The sequence below is a fragment of the Lagenorhynchus albirostris genome, chromosome 1 (assembly GCF_949774975.1).
Source record: "Lagenorhynchus albirostris chromosome 1, mLagAlb1.1, whole genome shotgun sequence".
In the NCBI taxonomy this organism is placed as follows: domain Eukaryota; kingdom Metazoa; phylum Chordata; class Mammalia; order Artiodactyla; family Delphinidae; genus Lagenorhynchus; species Lagenorhynchus albirostris.
Genome location: NC_083095.1, coordinates 82,098,920 through 82,121,626, shown reverse-complemented (window position 1 = coordinate 82,121,626; position 22,707 = coordinate 82,098,920). Strand labels below are relative to the sequence as shown.

At 37.3% G+C, this 22,707-nt stretch overlaps 1 protein-coding gene and 1 non-coding gene across 2 annotated transcripts in view; one reads left to right on the top strand and one right to left on the bottom strand.

Moving 5' to 3' along the window:
- The window catches only part of SPRED1 (sprouty related EVH1 domain containing 1), a 119,864-nt gene extending 97,820 nt beyond the window's left edge, over positions 1 to 22,044 (bottom strand). The window contains exon 1 of the mRNA XM_060147016.1: positions 21,355 to 22,044. Coding sequence (XP_060002999.1) covers positions 21,355 to 21,386 — 32 coding nt within the window. The 5' untranslated portion in view covers positions 21,387 to 22,044. The remainder of the gene's footprint in view (positions 1 to 21,354) is intronic.
- LOC132505890 (small nucleolar RNA SNORA70) lies at positions 2,389 to 2,523 on the top strand. The gene has a single exon (XR_009535588.1). It is a non-coding gene; the product is annotated as a small nucleolar RNA SNORA70 (small nucleolar RNA).
- Positions 22,045 to 22,707: the final 663 nt, after the last annotated feature.

The following is a 22,707-nucleotide window of genomic DNA, read 5'->3' as shown; positions in this document are numbered from 1 at the left end:
AAATTTAATAAACAACTCACCCACAAGCTAAATAAACTATTTCTTACCAAGGTCCTGCTGACTAGCATGAGGATCTGAACTGTGCTTTCAGAGATGCTTTTTCATTTACCTGTTGTTCCTATTAATGAAGGGATTCTGATTAAAATCCCTTTAAAATCCCTTTAAAAAGGCAAATCAGATATTTCTCTTCCAACTTACATTAGCTATATTTTAGGCATTACTGTTGATTACTGGTATCAATGATTCCTAAAACTAAAGAAGAGGATGACATCCCTAAATAAATTATTTCCCTTTACAGATACAGGGGAAAAAATCTACGGTGGAAAACACACAGAATTAACAGTCAAAAATCAAAGTTTCCACTGAGACTGATAAAATGCAACTGTAACATTTTGGGCAAACTATTTTATCATTCCAGGCCTTAATACCCTCATCCAAAAAACTTAAAGAGACAAGATGCTATTTAATCGAAATCCTTTCTCATTCTAAATTTCTTTGATTCCATGAACTATCCAAGACATGTAAAACTATCCCAGGTAGTCCATCATAAATATTTGTCAATTAATACTTAGTATTTATTCTACAGTATGAACTTTTAAAGTTTCTTTGCAACGAATTACTTACTTCTACTACTACTACTACTATTAATAGCGAACACTTCAGTACTTGCTATTTACACAGTTCAATGTTTTACATGGATTACATTTAATCCTCACAATAGTCTTCCAAAACATATAATTATTATCCTCATTTTACAGACATGATTTACAAAAGTCCAAGATCACAAAACTGGTAAGTGACAGAACTAGGCTTCCAATCTTGGCAGAATGAACTCAAAATCCCCCATGGAGGTATACAGAATAAACTTGTTCATCAAACCCTCAACATGACAACTAACAGACACTCTGAAAGTGTGAATACATATATAACAGAAACAGTACTTCACACAGTAGGCAGTATAAAACTTGGATTTAAAACCACTTTATAATATTTATTAAGCTTTATGATCTTAGGCAAATCACTTAAGTCTCTTTGCTTACATGGAATATGGGAAAAATAGTATCGACTCAAGAAGCTACTGTAAGAATTAAAAGCAACAACATAAAATGCTTACGTAAGTGTGCTTAGCAAACATATCATATATGGTTGCATAATATTACTAAATTAAGTGGCAATGTATTAAAAGGAGGCACATAAATATTATATATTAATCTAAATACTATATATTCATTTAGCATAATTTATATATAATATATAAATCAGCCATTTGGATTCATGGATAATGAATCAACTTATTTTATTTTTCTTCAGCTAAGACAGCAAAAGAGATGATTTATTGTACACATGTTACATTCTCAGCCACAACTGAGAACAGAACTAGTCCAGAATATCACAGGTCCAGGGCAAAGGACCAAAAGGAAACCGTTTTGATACGAGCAAGGTGGGTCTCTCGAAGGTGGGTGAAGCGATCATAATGGCCATGGATGTTCCAGATTCGTTGAGACATCTTCTAGACAGGAGGCAGGCAGTCTGACAATTTGTACCAGCTTGCCTGGCCCCTGGCTGCCCTTTGTTTCTGTTCCCGTGGCCTCCACGGGTACGAGTTTACTTGGACCTCTGCCTCACCTTTCTCCTTTTGCGCTTCAGCCTGCACATGCGTTTCTTCCTCCACTTTGCTCTCATGGGGCGGAGGTTTCTCAGAAGATGGCGCTAAGGCCGAGAGCCATGGATAATTAATCAATTTACAATAGCCATACCACCTACCTCAACCCCTTAACTATTGAGGGGAAAAAAAAAATGCCACATAGTAAACATTCTCAGCACAATGACCTGCCAAAACATATACTCAATACTACCAATGTCTAGCATACTGCCTTAACCATAGCAAGAACATAATATTTTTGGGACTATAATGACTATTTTATGTTTTGAAACAGCTATACCTATTATAATGTTTAATAATTTTCTTGAATATTACGAACTAAAGTGTGCCCTGTCCGTGCCAGGAAAGACAAATAACAGAATTAACGGAAAAGACAAAAGTAAGGAAGGAATTACAGTGATATAGGAGAGTAAGTAGAAAGAACCCGGACTTTGGACAGAGAAGGCCTGAGTTTATGTCCCAACTATATCTCTTTTACCTGGCTGTTATGAACAAGACTTTTAACTTTCAGCTTAGTTTTCTTCATCTGTAAAATGGGGTTAGTACCACCAGCATCACCCTAATGCCAATAAGCACAACTACCACTCACATAATAGTTTCTAAATATAATTCTCCAATAAAAGAAACCAGAGTTCCTTGGATAAATAGGATGACTCTACAGCTGTGGCAGGGAAAATACGAAATGAGCCTAGAACATCTCGTGAAGCCAAAAAGGAAGTGCTCATCTGCAGTCAATTAAGCCGACCGCGCCCTTTTCCCCATGGGGGCCCCGTGTGCAATGGCTGCAAACAGCAGCCTCCTTGGTAGTGTATGCAGCCTGTTGCCTCTATGGGTTGCCCAAACGGACCTTGGAGACAGCCCTTTCCAGTGGCCATTCATGACTGGCATGCTGTCCCAGTCTAGGCTCCAGACAGGTGTTCATGGTGCCTTTGGAAAGCCCCAGGGCACAGTGGCCAGGGTCCTCATTGGCCAAGTCATCGTGTCCATCCGCACCAAGCTGCAGAGCAAGGAGCATGTGATTGAGGCCTTCTGCAGGGCCAAGTTCAAGTTCCCTGGCTGCCAGAAGATCCATATCTCCAAGAAGTAGGGATTTACTAAGCTGACTGCAGATGAATTTGAAAACAGGGTAGCAGAAAAGTGGCTCATCCCGGATGGGTGTGGGGTCAAATACATGCCTAATTGTGGCCCCTGGACAAATGGTGGGCCCTGCATTCATGACAGCCTTAACAGTGTCCCCTCCTTGCTCATGCCCACCAATAAATCCTACTTCCCTGTCAAAAAACAAAAAAAAATTTTTTAAACAAACAAACAAAAGGAAAACAAAAAGGAAGTGCTCAAAAAATGAAGGAACATGTCAAAAGGCACAGAAGCCAACTTGATGGGGCTTCCAATGGCCAAATCTGGGACAACAGAGCATCAAAATAATGACAGCAATGGACTATTGTCCATACTAATAGAAATAAATAATAAATAAATAAATGGTGGGGAGAAGAGAAAGCTTATCTATAGAATTCCAATTAATAAAGGTGAAAGGAATTATGGAAACAAAGTCACCAATTTGGCAAACATCACAATGTTTGTTACAGACAAGACTCATAAACAGACATTAAAAATAGTGAGCAAATGTATAATAGGAAACAGGATATTTACATAATCTCAAAGTATCACCCCCCAGAAGATGCTTATTACACAAAGGATCTACCATTTGAGAAACTGGCAGGCATCATCTTAACCAAATGATCAAAGTTCATATCATCAGTATGGGATATATCACCATCACAGACCTCCTAAAGCATGAGGACACCTTCACTCTATAGTATTGTTGCCCAAAATGTTTAACTTCAATTTAATCAAGACTGAGCATCAAATGCAAACTGAAGAACATTCCATAAAATACCTGGCCAGTACTCTTCAAAAAAGTTTCAAAATTATGAAAGAAACACCGAAGAGCTATTCCAGATTAAAGGAGGCTAAGGAGACATGAATACTTAATACAATATGCAAAGTTGGATTGTATCCTGAACTAGAAAAAGGACATTATGGAACTGATGAAACTTCAAGTAAGGTCAGTAGATAATATTACATCGATGTTAATTTCCTGATTCGGCTATGTAAGATACTAAAATTTTGGGAAGCCAGTTGAAGAATATATGGATATTCTTTGGATATTTTTTCCTACTTTTTGTAGGAAAAAATTATAGGTCTAAAATTATTTCAAAGTGAGATTATATAAACACACATGAATTTCTGAAGAAACACAGCAATGTGAGGAAGACTAGCTTATACTTGTTTTACCAATAACTGCCACATATCTTTGAGCAGCTCTTTAGTACATAATAGTGAAAAAATTCTCAAGATTATGTAGGCTGATAAGAGGCAATGACAGACCTACATATTCATGTAATCCCTTCAGTGCTTCTACCTTGACATCTCTGCCCATAAAATCTCCAATTTTTAATACAAATAATTAAGAGGAAACAGAGAAAAATTACAGTAGGTTCACGACAAGTTATGTGAGGAGTTTGGAACCACAACTGTGTACTTCACCTAAAATGCCCCTTAGTCTTCCTATCAGAAATTTAGGCAGTCTGAACCATTTATCTGTCTTTGAACGACACATCTCATGCTCTTACACTAAAGCCTGACCCAACTGGGCTAAACAATTACAAATTACTCATTTCAAAGCTCTTGCTAGTCAGACATGATTTTTTAAAAAGAAAAGACTAAAATCATTCACATCCTATAAATAAACATTAATATATAGAACTTTATAATATATAAAGTCTAAAGTTATAAAAAGACTGAGTTCACAGTAATCATCTACCCTTAGCTCTAAGTTGTTAAGACACTAAATCTTTTGCCTTTCTTACACAATCTATCCTACTTCAAAGTGAACTGAAAGACAAGACTATAGCTACTTTGTCAGATCACAAGACTACTGAACTATACACCAAGTTACACATAACATGTAAACATGTCTCTTCAAAATGAAGTAATTTTTACTTTCAATGTTTTTCCTCACTCTTCTGGGACAACTGTATTTTCCTCTAGCAGAGAATCAAGTCCTTCATTACCAAAGAACCAATCATGTATTTCTAAAAGCAGATTGAGAACTCTGTGAAGGCAAAGACCCAGATTTTACTCATCTACATCCCCAAAGCCTATAGGCTTAACACCTGGGATCTCAAAAAGGTTAGTTTCCAATCCTTTCTCTGGCATATAAGAAAGGCTCAATAAACGTTTATTGTAGCTGTTTCATTCAGTATCAACACTAATGACTGTGCCAAACCTAAGAGCAATGTAAAATCCAGAAGAAGGACTAAATTTGACTAATAAGAAATGCTGCAACATTCTGATCTCCATCTGTTTGGCTGCTTCTATTAGCCTACCACTCCAACACACGTGTGATTGATCCTTTAGGGCCCACTGCACCGAAAACATTTAACTACCACTAAATGTGCAGCACACACATAACAGATTTGAATTAACAGACTTTTCTTTACTGAAACAGTTCTAAATACTATTTTTACAGAACCTAAACACTTTAACATCTGCGGTTTAGATAATACCCTACTTTGTCAAGATATATGGATAATTAGGTGTATATTGTTGGGTCTAGAATTTTGTCATTCAACATTAAGCAAATAACTTCTCATCTATCACTACAATTAGAATTTTAAAATAACACTTCATCTTAACTCAGTACCTACAAGGTAAAACAAAACATCTACCAAGCATCTAGCAGATTACGAAGATGATTGGCTTAATAAATAAACTACCTCAAGAACAATACCTACAAATGTTAAAGGAAAAAATTTCATTCAGTACAAGAGATGTACATACAAAAGCCTATGTGGAGATGAGTATACATTCATGTCCACGCCAGAATTTTTTTAACTATTAATAGATTAAAAAGATTCTATTAAAAAATAATTAACTTTAAATAAAATTATACAGTGAAATAAAGTACACTAAACTGTTTCACATTTTAATATTTAAAAAGAGAAAATGTGAATAAGATTACCCTGAAATTATGAAATATATAGGAGATTATGTCAAATTACAAAATACTAGAGCCAAAAAGGCTAGATATCATCTGAGCCATCTTACTTGTTCTAGGAAACTCAGGTTTTCTAAGAAATTGCTTTTTAAAGGAAGACTATACAATGGACAATACACAATAATATAAGGAAAGAATAACCAACACTCACTATCACAAGCACATAAAGGCCAAGAAATTGATGGGGATAGGGGAAAAGGAAAGAGGTGAATGCACAGATATGCATTTGGAGAGGTAAAATATCACAACATTTCAGAGGCTGGACTCTGCATCCCGACCTAACCAAGATTGAATCCTAACAGTCATTTACTAACTAACCTCATCATGCCTCAATTTCCTCATCTATAAAATGGATGTAACAGTACCCAATAGAGTGGTTGTGGGATTTTAAGAATTTATTAATTCATATAAGCACTGAGAACAGTGTCTGGCACATAGTAAGCAATCAAAAAATTTTAGCAAATGTCATTATCTGCTATAAAAATACAGTTTTTATACCCATTCTCTTACATTGCCAGTAGGAGTACAAATTGGAACTATGCGGGGACACAGTTTGGCATTACCTTATAAACTTGAAAATTTACAACATAACAAATCCAACTATTTTACTCCTAAATATATATTAAAGAGAACCTTTAGCATATATGCATCAGAAGCATATTACAAACATGTTCACAGTGGTAATGTTCATGATAGGAAATAACTGAAGATAACTCAAATATCCTTAGACAACAGATTGTCTATATTGTGGTAATGTCACACAATGGAATCTTATACGTCAGGGCAAATGAACAAAAAACTATAGCAAAAAGAATGGACACATCTTACTATTACTGAGTGTAAAAAAAAATCAAGTTCAGGAGTTGATATTTACATAAGTATATTCCTTTTAGAGAGTTCAAATATATATGGTAAAGTTTTTTTAATAGGAAATAAATGGTAAATACACAACTCAGGATAGAGTAACCTCTAAGAAGAGATAAAAGGAATGTAACAGAAGCACAATAGGTACATTTTAGTAATCATCACTGTCCTGATTCTTGGATTGTACTGTGAGTGGGTATTTGTCAATTAAATAAAAAAGTAAAACTACTAGACTACAAAGGTCCATATATAGACCAATGATGACAGTATGAACCAAGATAATGATAAGTCTAATTCTGTGCACCAAAGGTTTTTTAAAAAAGAATTGAGAGTTAATTGTAACCTGCTTTGGAATGAAGGGTCAAATGACATAATTCATGTTTGACACGCAGCAAATTGCTTAATACACATTAGCTACTATCTAAAATGGTATAATTTATTACAGAATAAAACACATTTTAAGATTTAAAATCTCTTCTCACTCTAAACCAACCTCTTTCCCACCTCCTAAAGCAGAAACCATCCCTAAAAAAGACAGAGACCTGCTCAGCAAACTAGTGGCACAGCAGGGCTCCTGATTCCCTACCAATCCAATTCTCCTTCCACTAGATCAGTATGTCACAAACTCAATTTTGTTTTGATAGTCATGACCTTCATTACTTTTTTGCTTTATATGTGTACCATATATATTACCCAAAAAATGTTGTTCCTAAAAGGAAAGGTTTTAATCACAACAGCCAATTAAAAAAAAAAAACTATCACAAGCCATAAATAGATGGTAACCATAAAATTTAATACAGTAAAAGCCAAACAGTATTGGCTTATCTACCAGAGACTGAGGTTGACATCACTCCTTCCTCATTAAAAAACAACAACACGGCTTCCCTGGTGGCGCAGTGGTTGAGGGTCCGCCTGCCGATGCAGGGGACGCGGGTTCGTGCCCCGGTCTGGGAAGATCCCACATGCCGCGGAGCGGCTGGGCCCGTGAGCCATGGCCGCTGAGCCTACGCGTCCGGAGCCTGTGCTCCACAACGGGAGAGGCCACAACAGTAAGAGGCCCGCGTACCGCCAAAACAAAAAAACAACAAACATACAAAAAATAAAATTTAATTTAATTAAGATGCAAAACGTATTGAGAAAGGAGTAACCTGTCAATTTAATGCCACATCTGTGAAACAACTGAAATTACCTTACATACCAGGGGCAAGTTCCATACTTTGGAAAGTGCTGCACTTCCTCTAGCTATCCCCCTATTTAAAAGATTAGAATTTTTTTCAACAAACTGGCTAAGATTGAATAGAGACCATGTCATTGGTTTCAAAAATTTGCTGGGACTGAAGGGTTAGAAACACTCAGGATATGCACTATCTGATAAAGGAATCATTAGCATGTGGCAATTTAAATTAAAATTTTAGTTCCTCAGTCCTTCAAGCCACATTTCAAGTACTCATAAGCCAAACAGCCACACAGGAGCATCATACTGGACAGCACAAACAGAACATTTCCTTCACCACAGAAACTTCTATTGGAAACACTGCTTTAGATTCTCAAAGAACTCCGATAAGGCACAAATGGTAGCAAATGGAAATAAGGAAAATTTCAGCAGAGGAAAAAAAAAAGTATTTCAATAAAGTAATAGAAACGTTTGGAAAGAACTGAGAGACAGTGAATTAAAACCTAGTGGTAAAAATATATTTTCTACAATTGCTTTATAATGATTTCAAAGGCTGGAGATGTACAAAAGCAGGCAGGAATCCCTCCCCAACTAAGATAGTAAGGTTATTACTTCAACCGAGGAAAAGACTTAAATACTTAGAAAATAAGGTAAGAGACTGCAGTCGTATCTGAAGGCATACTGGCAAATAGCGCTTATTGTGTACCAAACACTGCTTTAATATATGAGCTTATGAAAACTCTTATAATTACCTTACCTTCATTAATAAAGAAATAAGGAAAGCATGCTCAAATAATGGACAGAATATCAACAGTAACTATCTTTCAAAAACAGTGGGTCTTGTATAACCAATTCTCATTTACCATCCCCTGATCACTTTAAAGCGTTTAGGATCTCCCCCATCCCACTTCAGGTTCTCAACATTCTTGTGAACTTGTTTTACTGAAAACAATATTTTAAAAGGGCACTTTCCAGTGCATTTAATACACAGTTTGATTTTAACTATGTAGATATTTCGCAAAGCTTCTCGATATATAGGTTATATAACCTATGTAGATATTTTGCATTACTTCTCAATATGTAGGTTATATAATCTTTAATTTAGCTATATTCCTTAGATGTACAATCCCCTTCAGTTCCCCAAACAGGCCCAGACATTTCAATTCTGAGGTTTAGGTTCATTTTCCTCAGCTTTCCTCCTCTCCCTAAGGTTTGGCTAGAACCTTTTCTTTTTCTGCCTTCTGCCTTACCTCTCTTTTTTTCCCCCCAATCCTCTAGAAAACACTACCTTTCCCTGTGAGTAAATCAAAATTCATACATACATAAATCCATTTTTATACAATTTTCAGGCAAAAAGTAATTTATGGATGAGAAAAGATTACTGTCTTCATTAGCACAGATGCTTAGACACTAGAAGATTTGCTCTAAGTCACATAAGTAAATGGCAAAACTGAGACTAGAACCTGAGTTTTTCTTTCTTTTCTACACAGCTTTGCAGATTTCTTTGTGTGCCAATTAGCATAATTTTATTCTTTCTGACCCAGGTAATTCACTATCTATATAAATCGTATGATCTACATGAAGTTTTTAGAGAAACAACAAATTTTAAATTTCAAATCCTTCCTATATATTTCTTGCCTTTATAAAACTTTTAATGAGTGCAAAAAAGAAAATTTCTTCTATGAGTAATTTCCAGTTGTCTTCCAAGTTTTCTACAATGTGATTATATTGTTTTTGTACTTCAAAAAGTTTCTATTAATGTTTGCTGGATTCATACATTCCTACTTTTTGTTTGAAAATGGCAGCTGCTATAATTACAGTGCACAATCATGACTTACCCTTGAGCAACACCCTAATGTACCCAAAATGCTGCCTCTCACCAGAGTACACATTCTCCCAGGAATGTGTCATACAAGTTAGAGACATATAATGCCATAGGATATAAATACGTAAAGACTGCATGGTTAAGAGTTCTTTTTTTCCTAATATAAATGACTAAAAACATTTCATATTGAAAATACAACTCTATTATTGATTAAAATGCAATATTCACATGATATCTTTGTGATAGTTTACTAGATTTCAAAATAATTATACAATCTTACAGGCTGCTTTGGGATACACTCCCTTAACATTCGGGGCACTTCGGTGCCCCGAAAGAAATCTGAGAAGCAATGACGTAAGGCTTATTATCTATAATCTAGTTACAGCAATTCAAATCTGAATTCCCCTACAATGCCTCACAACTCAACCTTGAAATGCACTCCCCCTGAGAATCCTATACCTTTTCATATTATCCCCTTCATGAAATAATAAGCTGAACATAAATGTAAATCTTTGGTACCAATAAGGAGATACACCCTTAGAGGACAATATCCCATATAATGCACTGTAGTTCAGAACTGGGTACTTTTAACTACAAGGGTCTTTACCAGCATTAACTTCTTACACAGAATAAAATATTCTGTAATATATAATTCTAGTCTACAGAATACAGAAGTCAGCCTATGTCATCACAGTAAGTCTAAGTTGTTTTACAAAAGGTTTTGTGTGTATGTGTATGAATGCATGTATGTATGTATGTACACTGTCAAACAGTATAAAGTATTTGTTACTGTTACAGTCGAGAGTTTAAAAGCTACTGTTTCAGGGTACAGGCTTTGGAGTCTTCACCAGGTATGTAATCTTTGCTAAGCTATTCAACTTTCCTAAGCCCCAGCTTCCTCATCTTTGTAAATGGTGGTAATAATAGTAATAACACTTAAAAGAGTTGTTATGAAGACTAATTCTATCAAATGATTTTAAGACAATGCTGGTAATAACTCAAATATTATCTATCATTTAATTACATACTGGGAGCTATGTAAAAAAACCCGCAAGGTACTAAAGAACAAAAATGGAATCTAAGAAATATGAGAATGTCATTTATAAATAATCCACAACAGAAAAAATACAAATTTTTGGAAGCAGCATTTCATAACCAGAATTTTTAAAAAGCCACTTATATTCTTTGACATAATTATTTCACTCCTGTAAATTCATCCTAAGAAATTAACTGAACAGAAAAAAAACAATTATATGCAGAAAGGATGCCCATTACAATGTTACTTATAAGAGCTGGACACCTGAAGTGTTCACTAAGAAGAAAACAGCTATGTAAACTTATGGTACAACCTGATGAACTATTATAGGCATTAAAATAATGATTACTAAAAAACTATGTATAAGCATAGAAATTCTTTAAGTATATCCAGTGAAAATAAATATTCATACATACACTATTAAAACAAGTAAAATATATTTGTATGGAACTAGAAGCAACTGAAAACTATGTTGGGTTTTTAATTGATTTTGTTCTTTCTTTGATGTAATTATTGCTCCTTGTCCTCCCCAAAACAAAGAAAAGTCAGCATCTTGGTTCATTCAGGTTGCAATAACAAAATATGACAGACTGGGTAGCTAATAAACAACAGAAATTTATTTTTAACAGTTCTGGAGGCTGACAAGTTCAAGATCGAGGTGCCAGCATGGCTGGGTATGGGCCTTCTTCCTGGTTCATAGCTAGGGACTTTTCACATGGTGCAAGGGGCTAGGGATCTCTGTGGAACCTCCATCCTCATGATTTAAGCACCTCCTAAAGGCCCCACCTCATTATACCATTGTCTTTGGAGGTTAGGATTTCAACATGAGTTTGGTGGGGAAACAAACATTCAGACAGTAAGAGTCAGTTAAAAGGATTCAGCTCAGTTTTCCTCCTCCTAAGTACCTAGCTAAATCTATCTGAAACGGCGTAAATGCAAAAATGGGACTAGAAGTTAGCCATAATCAAACGACTTTTATTTGATGTATGCTGGGGCCTAGTACACATTACACAGTTTCAGACTCAACAATAATAGGGTCTATATAAAATCAGATACATTCTTTTTCTTTTGGCTGACTTAGAAGCCAAGTTTGGCTCTCTCCAGAAGTATCAAGATGAAAAACTGCTCAGGAAAACTAAGATGATTAGAGAGGTCACCTTGTCTTATTCATTCATCTCCTGTCTCTCCCCTTCCTTTTTGAAATAATCATAATGCAGAGTTGAAGAATATCTTAATTTGATATGCTACTTATTAAAGTTATTTGGTATATTTTCTTAATCTTTACTAAGTTAATTAAGTTTGGATTTTTAGATCAAATAATTCTCAAGAGAAAAAGCATATACATTTTTCATCATCATATTTTTAAGTTCCTGATTTACATTCATTCAAGATCTTGATTTGTAAACCAAGTTTCAGTAATTACGCATCTAAGGCTGTTATTTTTGAATTAACAAGTGATACAGTTTCAGAATAATAATTCTAAACATCAGGCTAAACCAAAATATAAACAGATTTTTCCTTTAGCTGTTGATGACTATAAAATGAACTAAACATAAGCTTACAGACCTTTAGCTGTCCAAATTAAAGTCGGCACTAAACCACAAGCAATGAACTTCTAGCTAGCAGATCTAGCCTATCTCACCTATTAACAGGGATCCTAGTTGATTATAGTTGCGAAAAATTAAATGTCTAAATCTTTAATAACCTGAAAAAAAAATTCCTCTCCCCTTCTCCCATGAAAGTAGATTTTTTTCCCTCCATATAATTTGAAACCTCCTTCATTCGACTCTGAGAAAGATGGCTTTTCCCTGAAATTGATGGAGAGACATCAAATCTACTCATATGTACTTCCAAAATGTGCTCAGGTATTAAAACTGCTTTAAAAATGTTCACAATATAGATTTAAATTTTTTTTGCTTGTTGGAATGTTTAAATTTTAAGTTTTTCTGAAAAGCAGCTTTTTAACATTTAAACTGAAATACAATTTTTCCAGCAGATCAATAATCCTTTTTTAGAAGTAACCCTACCTTCAGGCTAAATGAAAATGAGCACTGATTATTTCATGAACATAGTACCTTTCTTCTCAAGAACTAAAAGTTATTTTTAATATTCTCTTATCTCTAATCAAAAAATGTTATTGGGAGGGGAGGTTACGTGTTATCTTAACATGGCTCTGAAGTAGGGCCATGTTATCCTGGTTTTACAGATGGAGAATCAAGCACAAAGACAGGTTACATGATTTGCCAAAGTCTTAATGGGACAGTCAGTAGTAACCACAGGATCATGTTAATTATGAACACCATGTTAATTGTAGAAATTTAATTAGTGAATTTTGTTTTGAAAAGGCCTTTCTAACCACATTAGGATTGGAGTACACAAAAAATACAAAACATTCTGTCAAAGACGTATAATTTATTTGGATAAAGCCCTACAAAATCAGTCAACATCTTGATCAGCCTCTCAGAAAACAAAGTTCTTAATAAAATCCAAATCTGGATAATTTATTCATATGTCTGTCTTCCTCTCTATTTCCTAATTCCCAACACCCCTCATTCTTGGTAGGACCATTATTACATGAGTCCTATTCATTTCCAATACTCTCAACTCCTCCAGGCTAAGCCCTTCCCTTTTCTTATCCTCCTCCCCTTGACATACTCCTTTTCAATTTCCAATCCCAAAACTCTTACTCCTGTCTCTTTAAATTGCAGGGGCAGATGTCAGTATTCATACTCCCACTCTAAGCAGCTCATCCTACACACTTATAAAATACACGGGCGCTGGCTCAGGATTCCTCTCCACCTCAACTTCTGATACCAACCCAGCAACTTGAACAGCCACAGTGGTGACCTTTTTAAATATCCTAACAGATCCTGGTTCCTCTACTTTTAACAACCTGTTTCTACTTTAATCTTCCCTCATATGTTATCACTCTGGAGCCTGTGTTCTTTGATCAAAATCTATCTTTCGATTTTCCCCACTTCCACTCTACATGCTCTTTAACTTTACCAAAACTTGCAGTCCCTCAAAACAGCTGTCACTTCTACTTGTCTACCTATCACTTCAAACTTAGTTTTTTTCTTCAAAATCCAGTCTGGCCATTAAATATATGAGATATAGTGTAGTATAAATACAGTGCAATTTGAATCTCAGTTCTAACGCTTACTCCCTTGCGTGGCTGTGGGCAAGTTACTAAACCTCTCTTAAGTCTCAGTTATCTCATCTGTAAACTATGGATAACACTTGGCTCACATGGTCATTAGAAGGATTAAATCTACAACAGTATCTGACACAAGCAGTACAACAGTTGCAAGACTCCGCTTTCCTGGGCCTTGCTCTCCCAATTACCCACCTTTCCTTAAATCTCTTTTTCTCTTCCTCTCCACTACTGACATCATCTCATCCAACAAATAATCTCAACTATTAACACTTCCCCCTAAATTTATGTAATCTTACTTTTTGCTGTCTCCACTTCATCACTTCCCATTTTGTCTTCAATACTTTCTCTCCTACCTCTCAAGATTTTTCTTTTGTTGTCTCTTCTTACTCTCCCTTGAAAACACTCCTGATTCTCCCTATTCATTTTTCTATTACTATTTAATACTCTCCTTGGTCAATTTTCCACTTCAACTACAGGCATACTTGGGAGATACTGCAGGTTTGGTTCAGACCACTGAAATAACTTTTATGCTTGTTTGGGGTTTTTTCCCCATCTTCTTGGAATGCCCTTCCTCTTTCCATTGCCCTCTTCTCTGGCTGACTCCTAAATGCCATCTCTTTTCTGAAGGCTTCCTTCACACAACTCCCACTATGCCATCCACCAAAGGTAGAATTACTTTCTTCTTAAGCCTTGAAGAACTTCATAAGCAGAGCACTCACCACATTTCAGAAGGATCTAGTTCCCTTGCTGGATAGTGAAAGCAGTTATCAGGTTTTACTTACCTTTGTATCTCTGGGGCTAAAGAAAAGTCAAGTGCCCACTAGGCAGTCAAATGTCACTGAACTGAAATTCTTGAAGAAAATCCAGAAAAACTAAGAAATCCATATATATAATTCAGCAACTAAAATTCTGAAATGTTTTTACATATGACTAAGCGGGCAAACCCAGAATTGACCCCTAATCCCAATCTCAGAATATCAATGTAATTCACAACAGAACAGTAAAAAATGTTTGGTGATTTTATGCCAAAGTTAATCATTAACATTCTGATGTGGTAAAAGTTACAATAACTTTGAAAAAGCAGCATTAAAGTCACATTTCACTAAATTCCATCTAAATTTCGGTAATGCAACTACTGGATACCAACACATTAACAAATACGGTGTATTTGTGAAAGTAATCTCTAACCAAGGGAATAGACAAACAAAATGTGTCTAATCATAAGAAACAGTACCATTATATACTACCAGGAGAACAATTACATTCTGCATTCCAAGTCATAATGGCCTTTATCTAAACTATACTCCCTGTTTTACAGATAACATTTAGAAATAAAATGATAAAACTGATATTAGATTAAAATTTAATTTCCAATTACTCTTAAATTTACCAAAGCTTATTCTTCATACTCTAAATATAGAAAATGCCTTCCAAGGTAATTTTAAAATTTCAGATACAAAGTAATTTATGTAGTCAATCCTGTATTTACGAGCTACATGAATGATTAAATGTGGATTTCAGAAATACAAAGAAAATCACTTAGGATTCTTGAACTAAAAGCAACACTAAAAGTTGATAAAATCCATTTTAAATCAGAAAAATTAAAAGTCTAAATCTTCTAGGAAGCAGAAAAATAATATAAATCCATATTTATGAACAATTATAAATCTATAAATTATGGACATTCACTTCCATATTATAAGCAGAGACTGAATGACAATCTGGCATTTAAGATTGTATCATTTCTCTTCCTTAATCTTCAAATGTGACAAACTACATTGATTTTCTCATGTTGACATTTTTGCAATCTCACGATAAACTCGGTTTTACTGTGAGGCTTTGTTGTTTTTAGTTCACTGAATTGGGTTTAATTTGCTACTTTTTGAAAATTCTCAGACAGTATCTCTCAATATTTCCTCTCCATTACCTCTTCTTTTGCAACCCTTAGCTGTAACTTGGACTTGTTCATCTTATCGTCCGTGTTTCTTAATCTTCCTATTTTATAATCTCTATCTTTGGGTTCAGTCTTTAGGGCCTCAGTCATAGCGGGAGACTTTAGCTTTTTGTGCCATGGACCTCTTCAGCAGTCTGGTGAAGCCAATGGCCCCCTTTCTCAGAATATTAAAGGCTTAAAACAAACTACATAAAATTACAAAAGAAATCAATTATATTGAAATAATTATCAAAATATTTTTAATTTTGGTGCTTGCTTTGGCAGCACATATACTAAAATATTAATTTTGATATAGTAATGTTTTTGTACTAACATATTAAAATACAAGCTCTAGCAATGGCTTAATAACTATAATAATTTCAAACTAGTGATGACCGTAAGTGCTATTTCAAGATATCTGTAACAACTGAACAGCAATTGTACTGTAAGAAAGAAAAAAATCTCATTTCTATTGGTGTTACGGGTTGAATTGAATCTCTCCAAAAAAGATGTTGGGTCCTAACCCCCAGTACCACAGAATGTGACCTTATTTGGAAGAGGGTCACTGCAGATGTAATTAGTTAAGAGAAGGTCATACTGGAGTTGAGTGTGCTCCTAATCCAGCAGTGTCCTTATGAGAAGATGGGCATGACACACACGTGGTACTTTGTTACAGCAGCCCTAGGAAACTAATACAGTTGCTGTCACAAGTACCTCTGATGCTGCTATGCTTTGCTGGTATTTTCTTCAATTATGAAAGTAAACAAGTTTCAGTTAGAGATTAGTAAAAACACTCTGAATTCTAAGACTCTTATGTCTAAATCAATTTAACACCTCAGTCTGAGATCCATTACTAATAAACTATGCTTTAGCAAAAATAATGAACTATGTTTAAACAAAAATACACCAATAAGTTTGTCTGTTTTCCATTTTAAACCATTCTGAGTGCCACAAAAACAACATCTTGGGGATTTGTAGTAACTTTGGTACTGGACTCTAAAATGAGATGCAGCTATGACACACAACTTGAGATAAACAGCAAGTTCAACTTAAATGTTAAAGAATGAAAAAATTCATTGTCTGAGTTAATTTGTTGCACTGAATAAATGTGAAATTATCCTTTAGTATTAGATTAACATAATTTGTATGAATAACCAAATGAGAAGATTTACTTTTGACACTTCTAGGCCAATAAGTAAAGCATGAGGGCTGGTATCTTGTTAATATATTCCTCTCAGAACCACTCAAATTGATGTTTAAGCCCAATAGCCTTTTGTTTACTTATTCATCCAGAGACCATATTTATTTAAAAGTAAAAAAAAAGAGCACTACAAAGTTCTCCATCTGTGATGTATATATATTATCAAAGACACATGGCTATTAAATTAAGCTCAAAATGAGAAAGTCTTAAAAGATTATGAATGCACCGTTTCCAAATTTATCTTGTTTCTTCAAAATTCATGCTTCTACTTCATAATACTACAAGATCTCTACTGGAAGTCTTTCATTTGCTTAAATATGTCAAAATCAACAATCTAATAAAATTGACCAATTAACAAATATGTATGTTACAAGTCTAGTGACTTGCATTGTGTCTATCACTGTATTACTTTAGGGTAATTTAGCACAAGAAGGGCCCATAATGATGCTTAGTTCAAATTCCTTGATTTACAAGTGAGCAAACTGAGGGCCACAAAGGCTGTCACTTGCCCAGAATCACAGAATAAATTAGTGACGGTGAGGACAGAAATGCATCTCCCAATTCCAAGCCCAATGTTCTTTATATTATACCATACTGCATAAAAGTTGGTAAGAGTTAAATTATCTGCAGATGCCTTTTGTATGATCATTTTAATTCTGCTTATATTTAAAAACAGTCCAATTGCCCCAAAACAACCTAACAAGTTTTTTGAAAACTCAATTTTATTTTATTATCCATCCTTAAAAGTAGGAACATGATCTCACTTCCACCTTCAAAATTGGCAAAATTTTTTTCAAAGAGAACTGGACAGACATTTCAAGGCATAAGCACTCTCACACACTGTTTCTTTTCTAGAGGGCAATTTAGCAGAAAAAATAAAACAACTTAAAATTTGCATCTTTTACTCCACTCCTAGACTATTTCAAGGAAAAAGTAATAAATTTGGATGAAGACAGAACTCAGGATCAAATGCAGCATTGTTCAGAAACAAGAGACATAGTAGACTGATTAAAACTAATATATGTTATACAGTGAATATAATGTAGGCATTAAAAATTATGTTTTAGGAAATATTTAATGACACAGGAAAATGTTCACAATATATTAAGGTATGATAGTACCTACTATGCAATTCTACTCTGTTGAAGCTACATGTATATACATAAATTACATAATACATGTGTAAAGCATTTATCACATATTTTTATTCTTGGCACATAGTAAAAATCCAATAAATGAATATGATTCATCATCAACATCACAGAAAAGGTAAAGTTTGATTATATGTCAAATGTTAAGACTTATTAAATAAATAAATATTTGTTTAATAAATAATTACTTACTTTAAAGACCATTTTGTACATTATTTGAAATGAACTATTACTCTTGCATGGAGGAATTTTTTTTTTTTTTAATGGCACTTTTAATGCAGTTCCAGTTCCTACTGAAGGTCAGAGAAGAAAAGCAGACTTTCACCAACCCTTCCCCAAGTTTGGCACTGCATAAGACAAAGTGTTATAGACTTATAACATGATCCTTCAGTAATTCTTGATTAATTATATACCCACAGTCAACCTCTGAGAACTATTTCTCTCTCTACACAGAACTCTAATTTCAAATAAGCATGTACTAGAGGATTTCACAATGAGGCCTCTAGAGGCCTTACTGGATTTTACCACAATGGCTATCTAGAAAAGGTTAACAGTTTGCCAAGATATTGGTGATTTTCGCTCTTTTTAAAGGTCGAAATCAGGTGGAAAAACATTCGAGTGTTAAGAACAGTCTCTACTTTAAGTAAATACCTTTTGATTGTGGATTTAAAAAAAGAGAGAAAAGCAAAAGGAAAAAATAAACATAAGGCCCAAATAAAATCCATATTACAGGGCAGTTTTAAACTATGCTAAGGCTTTAAGGGCATCTACAATAATACCTCTCTTGTTTCTTCATAATATGTATGATTGTATATAATAAATTGCCATTTCAAAACATTACTATATATATGAAAGACGAAATATGTAAGTTATCGGGATAAAGTCTACATTCCGAAGAAGTTCACTCTTTGTGATTTAGCTATTACACAAACAATGCGGGCTGTAATAAAACTGATTATCAGATGAACACATCACTTTCTAAAATAAAAAAAATTTTAAAGTAACACCTCCAAGAGTTTGTCCCCATGAAGAGTTAACATCTCATGGCAAAAAATTATACGCTAAAACATATTATTCTTGACCTACCAAAATTAACATAACAAAGCCCCTAGTAGGGAAAAATTTACTAATAAACCAGGATAAATCTGTGAAAACAGAATTCTAAAAGTCTGGGTGAGTGAGATAATTTCCAAACTGTCCCATACTAAATACATTAAAAAAAAATTTTTTTTAAAAGGCAATCCTACCAGTAAATATTGCCCTTAGGTGTTTCAAATATCAAAATCTTTGGACTTAAACCACTGGGAATATTTATTCATTTTTAGTGTAAAAGTGGTATCATCCACTGATAATCACTACACCGAAAAACCTGTACTCTCAATTTGTCCATGACAAGTATTTGAAAAAGAGCTCACTTAAAAACTGTATTTCACAGGTGTGTCAATTCACATTCCCATATTAGCGTTTCTAATTAGCTGCACCCAAAAAGGAGGTATTCAATATTTTACTTTAAATATAGTAATTAGTCCTCTCCCATCTCCAAAATAGAACTTGACATTTTAATCCAGGCTACTTTCTTAAAAGAAGACGGCAGCAAAAATTATCGTCATTCTGTTCGGATTTTTAGCAGTTTTTCTCCTAACTAAGCGCTGAGATACTTCTTGATCTCTCTCAAAGTAGGTCTAATCTGCGGAAGGCAGTGAGACAGTGTACTGCACTGTGAATGGACAGCCAGGTATTTTATGAATGGAGGCGATCACGTGATCCCAGCACCTCCCCGAACTGATATTTCCCACATAACTGTGTCAACATTCTGAGAACAGGGGTAGTTGTTTGTGTGGGCGTCTATTTTTGAATTTAACCTATAACTTCGAATTCTCCTTACTTTCTGAACTCAAAAATCTACATGAAGACAGACAGTTGAGCTTCGAATTTTTTCCTTGGGAAATCCTTTCAAGATGTCCAAGGTGATGGATGTTTAATTATTTTTTTATGAATGAAGAGTGTGCTATGCAAATGAGGGCGATTCACAAAAAGAGAGAGAACATGGCGGCCACTTCTGCTTCTAGACTGCACTGACACTGCAGCAAACCACCTTCTCCCACCCCCGCTCATCAGAAGAGTGTGTTGAGGGGTGGGGGGACGCTGCTTGGCATTTCTCAAGCTATTTTATGTTAAACAAGCCTAGGCCTTGGACTTTAAAGTTTTCTCAGAAAGGTCTGATCCGAGGAATGCACTTTACTTAAAGGAATGCGTCCTAGGACTAGTCCTAACTCACTTAACCATTTCCAACCCTCCGAAGATAAAACTTGAATTTAATTACAAGAAAACGGACACAAATATTCGCATGGAATTAAACCCCGTCTCAATAGGAAACTGTTGCCGCACCATTATTCCTCCAGTCAGCTGTTATGTTAAAGCAAAATATTTAAAAGGCAAAGTATTTCGTTTGGAAAACATAAGGACAGCCCAAATAAACAAAAACTTAAGCCGGGACGCTCTACAAGTTAATGAATGAAGTCATCAACATGTTCAGCAATGTAAACAGTGTTAAATCAACGTAAACGGTGTGTTTCAATATAGCTGAAAGCTAAAAATTAGCCTATAAAATTCTTTTATGCTAATAAAGACAAATCCAGTATTCGCAAAGGCAAAATAGAATAGTTCAACATCTCCCACACTCCAGGTGTCCTTAATGCTATTAAATTATAAAAATGTTTCCCTGGCCCCATTTTTTACAAGAATCTTACAGGTCATAAGTTTAAAAAGGGCGGGGGGGAGGGGGGAAGGCTTAATCGGTATTTAAGAGTCACTGACTCATCGAATTAAGATTCAAGAGCAGTTTGCTGCAAGAGGTGCTCCCACACATTAGTTTCCAAGTGAAATAGCTATAAAGGAGTATGGACGGATATTCAAGGTATGTTGACTGGTGTGCTAACGTGAAAAAGGACAGGTCAGAGGTCTTCCAGGCACTGGGGTTATTTCTACCCCGACTCCATCCATCTACATTATTCCATCTCATGGACATACAATTGCCATTCCAGCCCAACTCCAGCCCAACATTCAATACCTTCTCCCAGAAAAAAGCAACTAAATACTGGGGGTGGGGGTGGGGGTCGGGGGTTGCTGCCATTAAATAAAATGGCTAAGGAAATCAAATGTTTCCTCCAGAACAGAATGCACTCAACTCTCCAGGATTGCAAACATCCAAGTCTCCGAGGGGGTCTGGGGAGGTGCCGAGGAAGAATGGGGGGTGGGGGGGAAGTAATCTAGATCTGTGAGGTGCTTACTCGTTGTCAGAAGTCGCCGTCTCCTCGCTCATCTTTCCCTCACCGTGATCCGATCTGGAGATGGAGGAGCAACAGCAGGCGGAGGAGCAGCAGCAGCACCGAGGGGCAGGAGGCAGCGGCGGCCGGGGGGGCGCGGGGGCAGCGGCTCAGGGGCCTCACCATGGTGGATGCCTCACCCGGAACGGTGCCCCCCCAGCCGGGAACCCCGGCCACCCCCGCAGGGGGGTGGCGGCGACAACCTCCGCCGTGGCGACCCCAGCCTCTTCCCCCGCCTCAGCGCCCAACCAAGAGATCCGATGAGGCCGGGGAGGATTGGGAGCAAAGGAAAAAAGGAAGGGGGTTGTGAAGGCAGACTGGAGAGCGGCTCCTCCGGCCACTGGGGTGGAGCGCGGCGGGGTCCGGCCAGGAAGGAGCGAGCAGGCGGGCGGGCGGGCGGAGAACCCAGGAGCAGAGGCGGCGCTTCCCTCAGGGATGCGGCGAGGAGGAAGCAGGGCTCCGCTCGGTGGGGGCCGGCGGGGGGGTGCCGAGCCCAGGCTCCGGGCGGCGGCGGCGCGGTCCTGCCGGAGCCCACCCCACCATCTCCCGCCTCGCCGCCGGCTGCCCGCTCAGCCCCCGGCGGCGACCGGGGCCGGTCCTTCGGGACTAGCAGAAGCGGGCGAGGGGCCTCACGGCGGCGGATTCCTCCAGACACGCTCCGGCCCGAACGACTCCAGAGGGGGGAGGAGGGGGCGGCGGGGCGCGTGTGAGGCAGGGGCGAGCGAACCAATCGTCCGCACCCGGGCCGGAGAAGAGCGGCGCGCCCGAGGGGCAGGGTCCCGAGAAGAGGCGGGAGAGCGAGGAGAGCGACCGCGAGCCCCCCACCAGCCAGTGCCCACCAGCAGCTCGGCGGGCCAGCTCCTCACGCTCGCCAGAGGGGAGCCGCTAGGGGGGCGGCGGAAGCGCTCACGCCGCCCGCTCCTTCCGCCGCCGCCGCCGCCGCCGCTGCCCGAACCGGGGGGCGCCCGCGGGAGAAGGAGGCGAAGTAGTCCCTCGTGATTTCTCCGGGACGCCGGCTTCCCGGAGTGCCAGAGCGGGTACGGACTGGGCTTGCCGAGCGGGGTGCCCGGACTGAGAGGGCGTGTGGGTAGGAGGACTAAAAGCTTCGGCCTCCGGGCGAATCACTGCAACTCGAAGTCGTGTGCAGCATAGCAAGTTTCAGGAAAGTAGTTCCCTCCTCCCTTCATTTCCCAAATCGTTGTCGAGCCTCCGAGCGGGGAGAGGAGGAGGGAGGCGGAGGGATACGCAGGCACGGCGCTCATGTGCGTGCGCGCGCTCCAAACTCTTGGCACGCCGCGAAAGGGGGCGGGGGTGGGA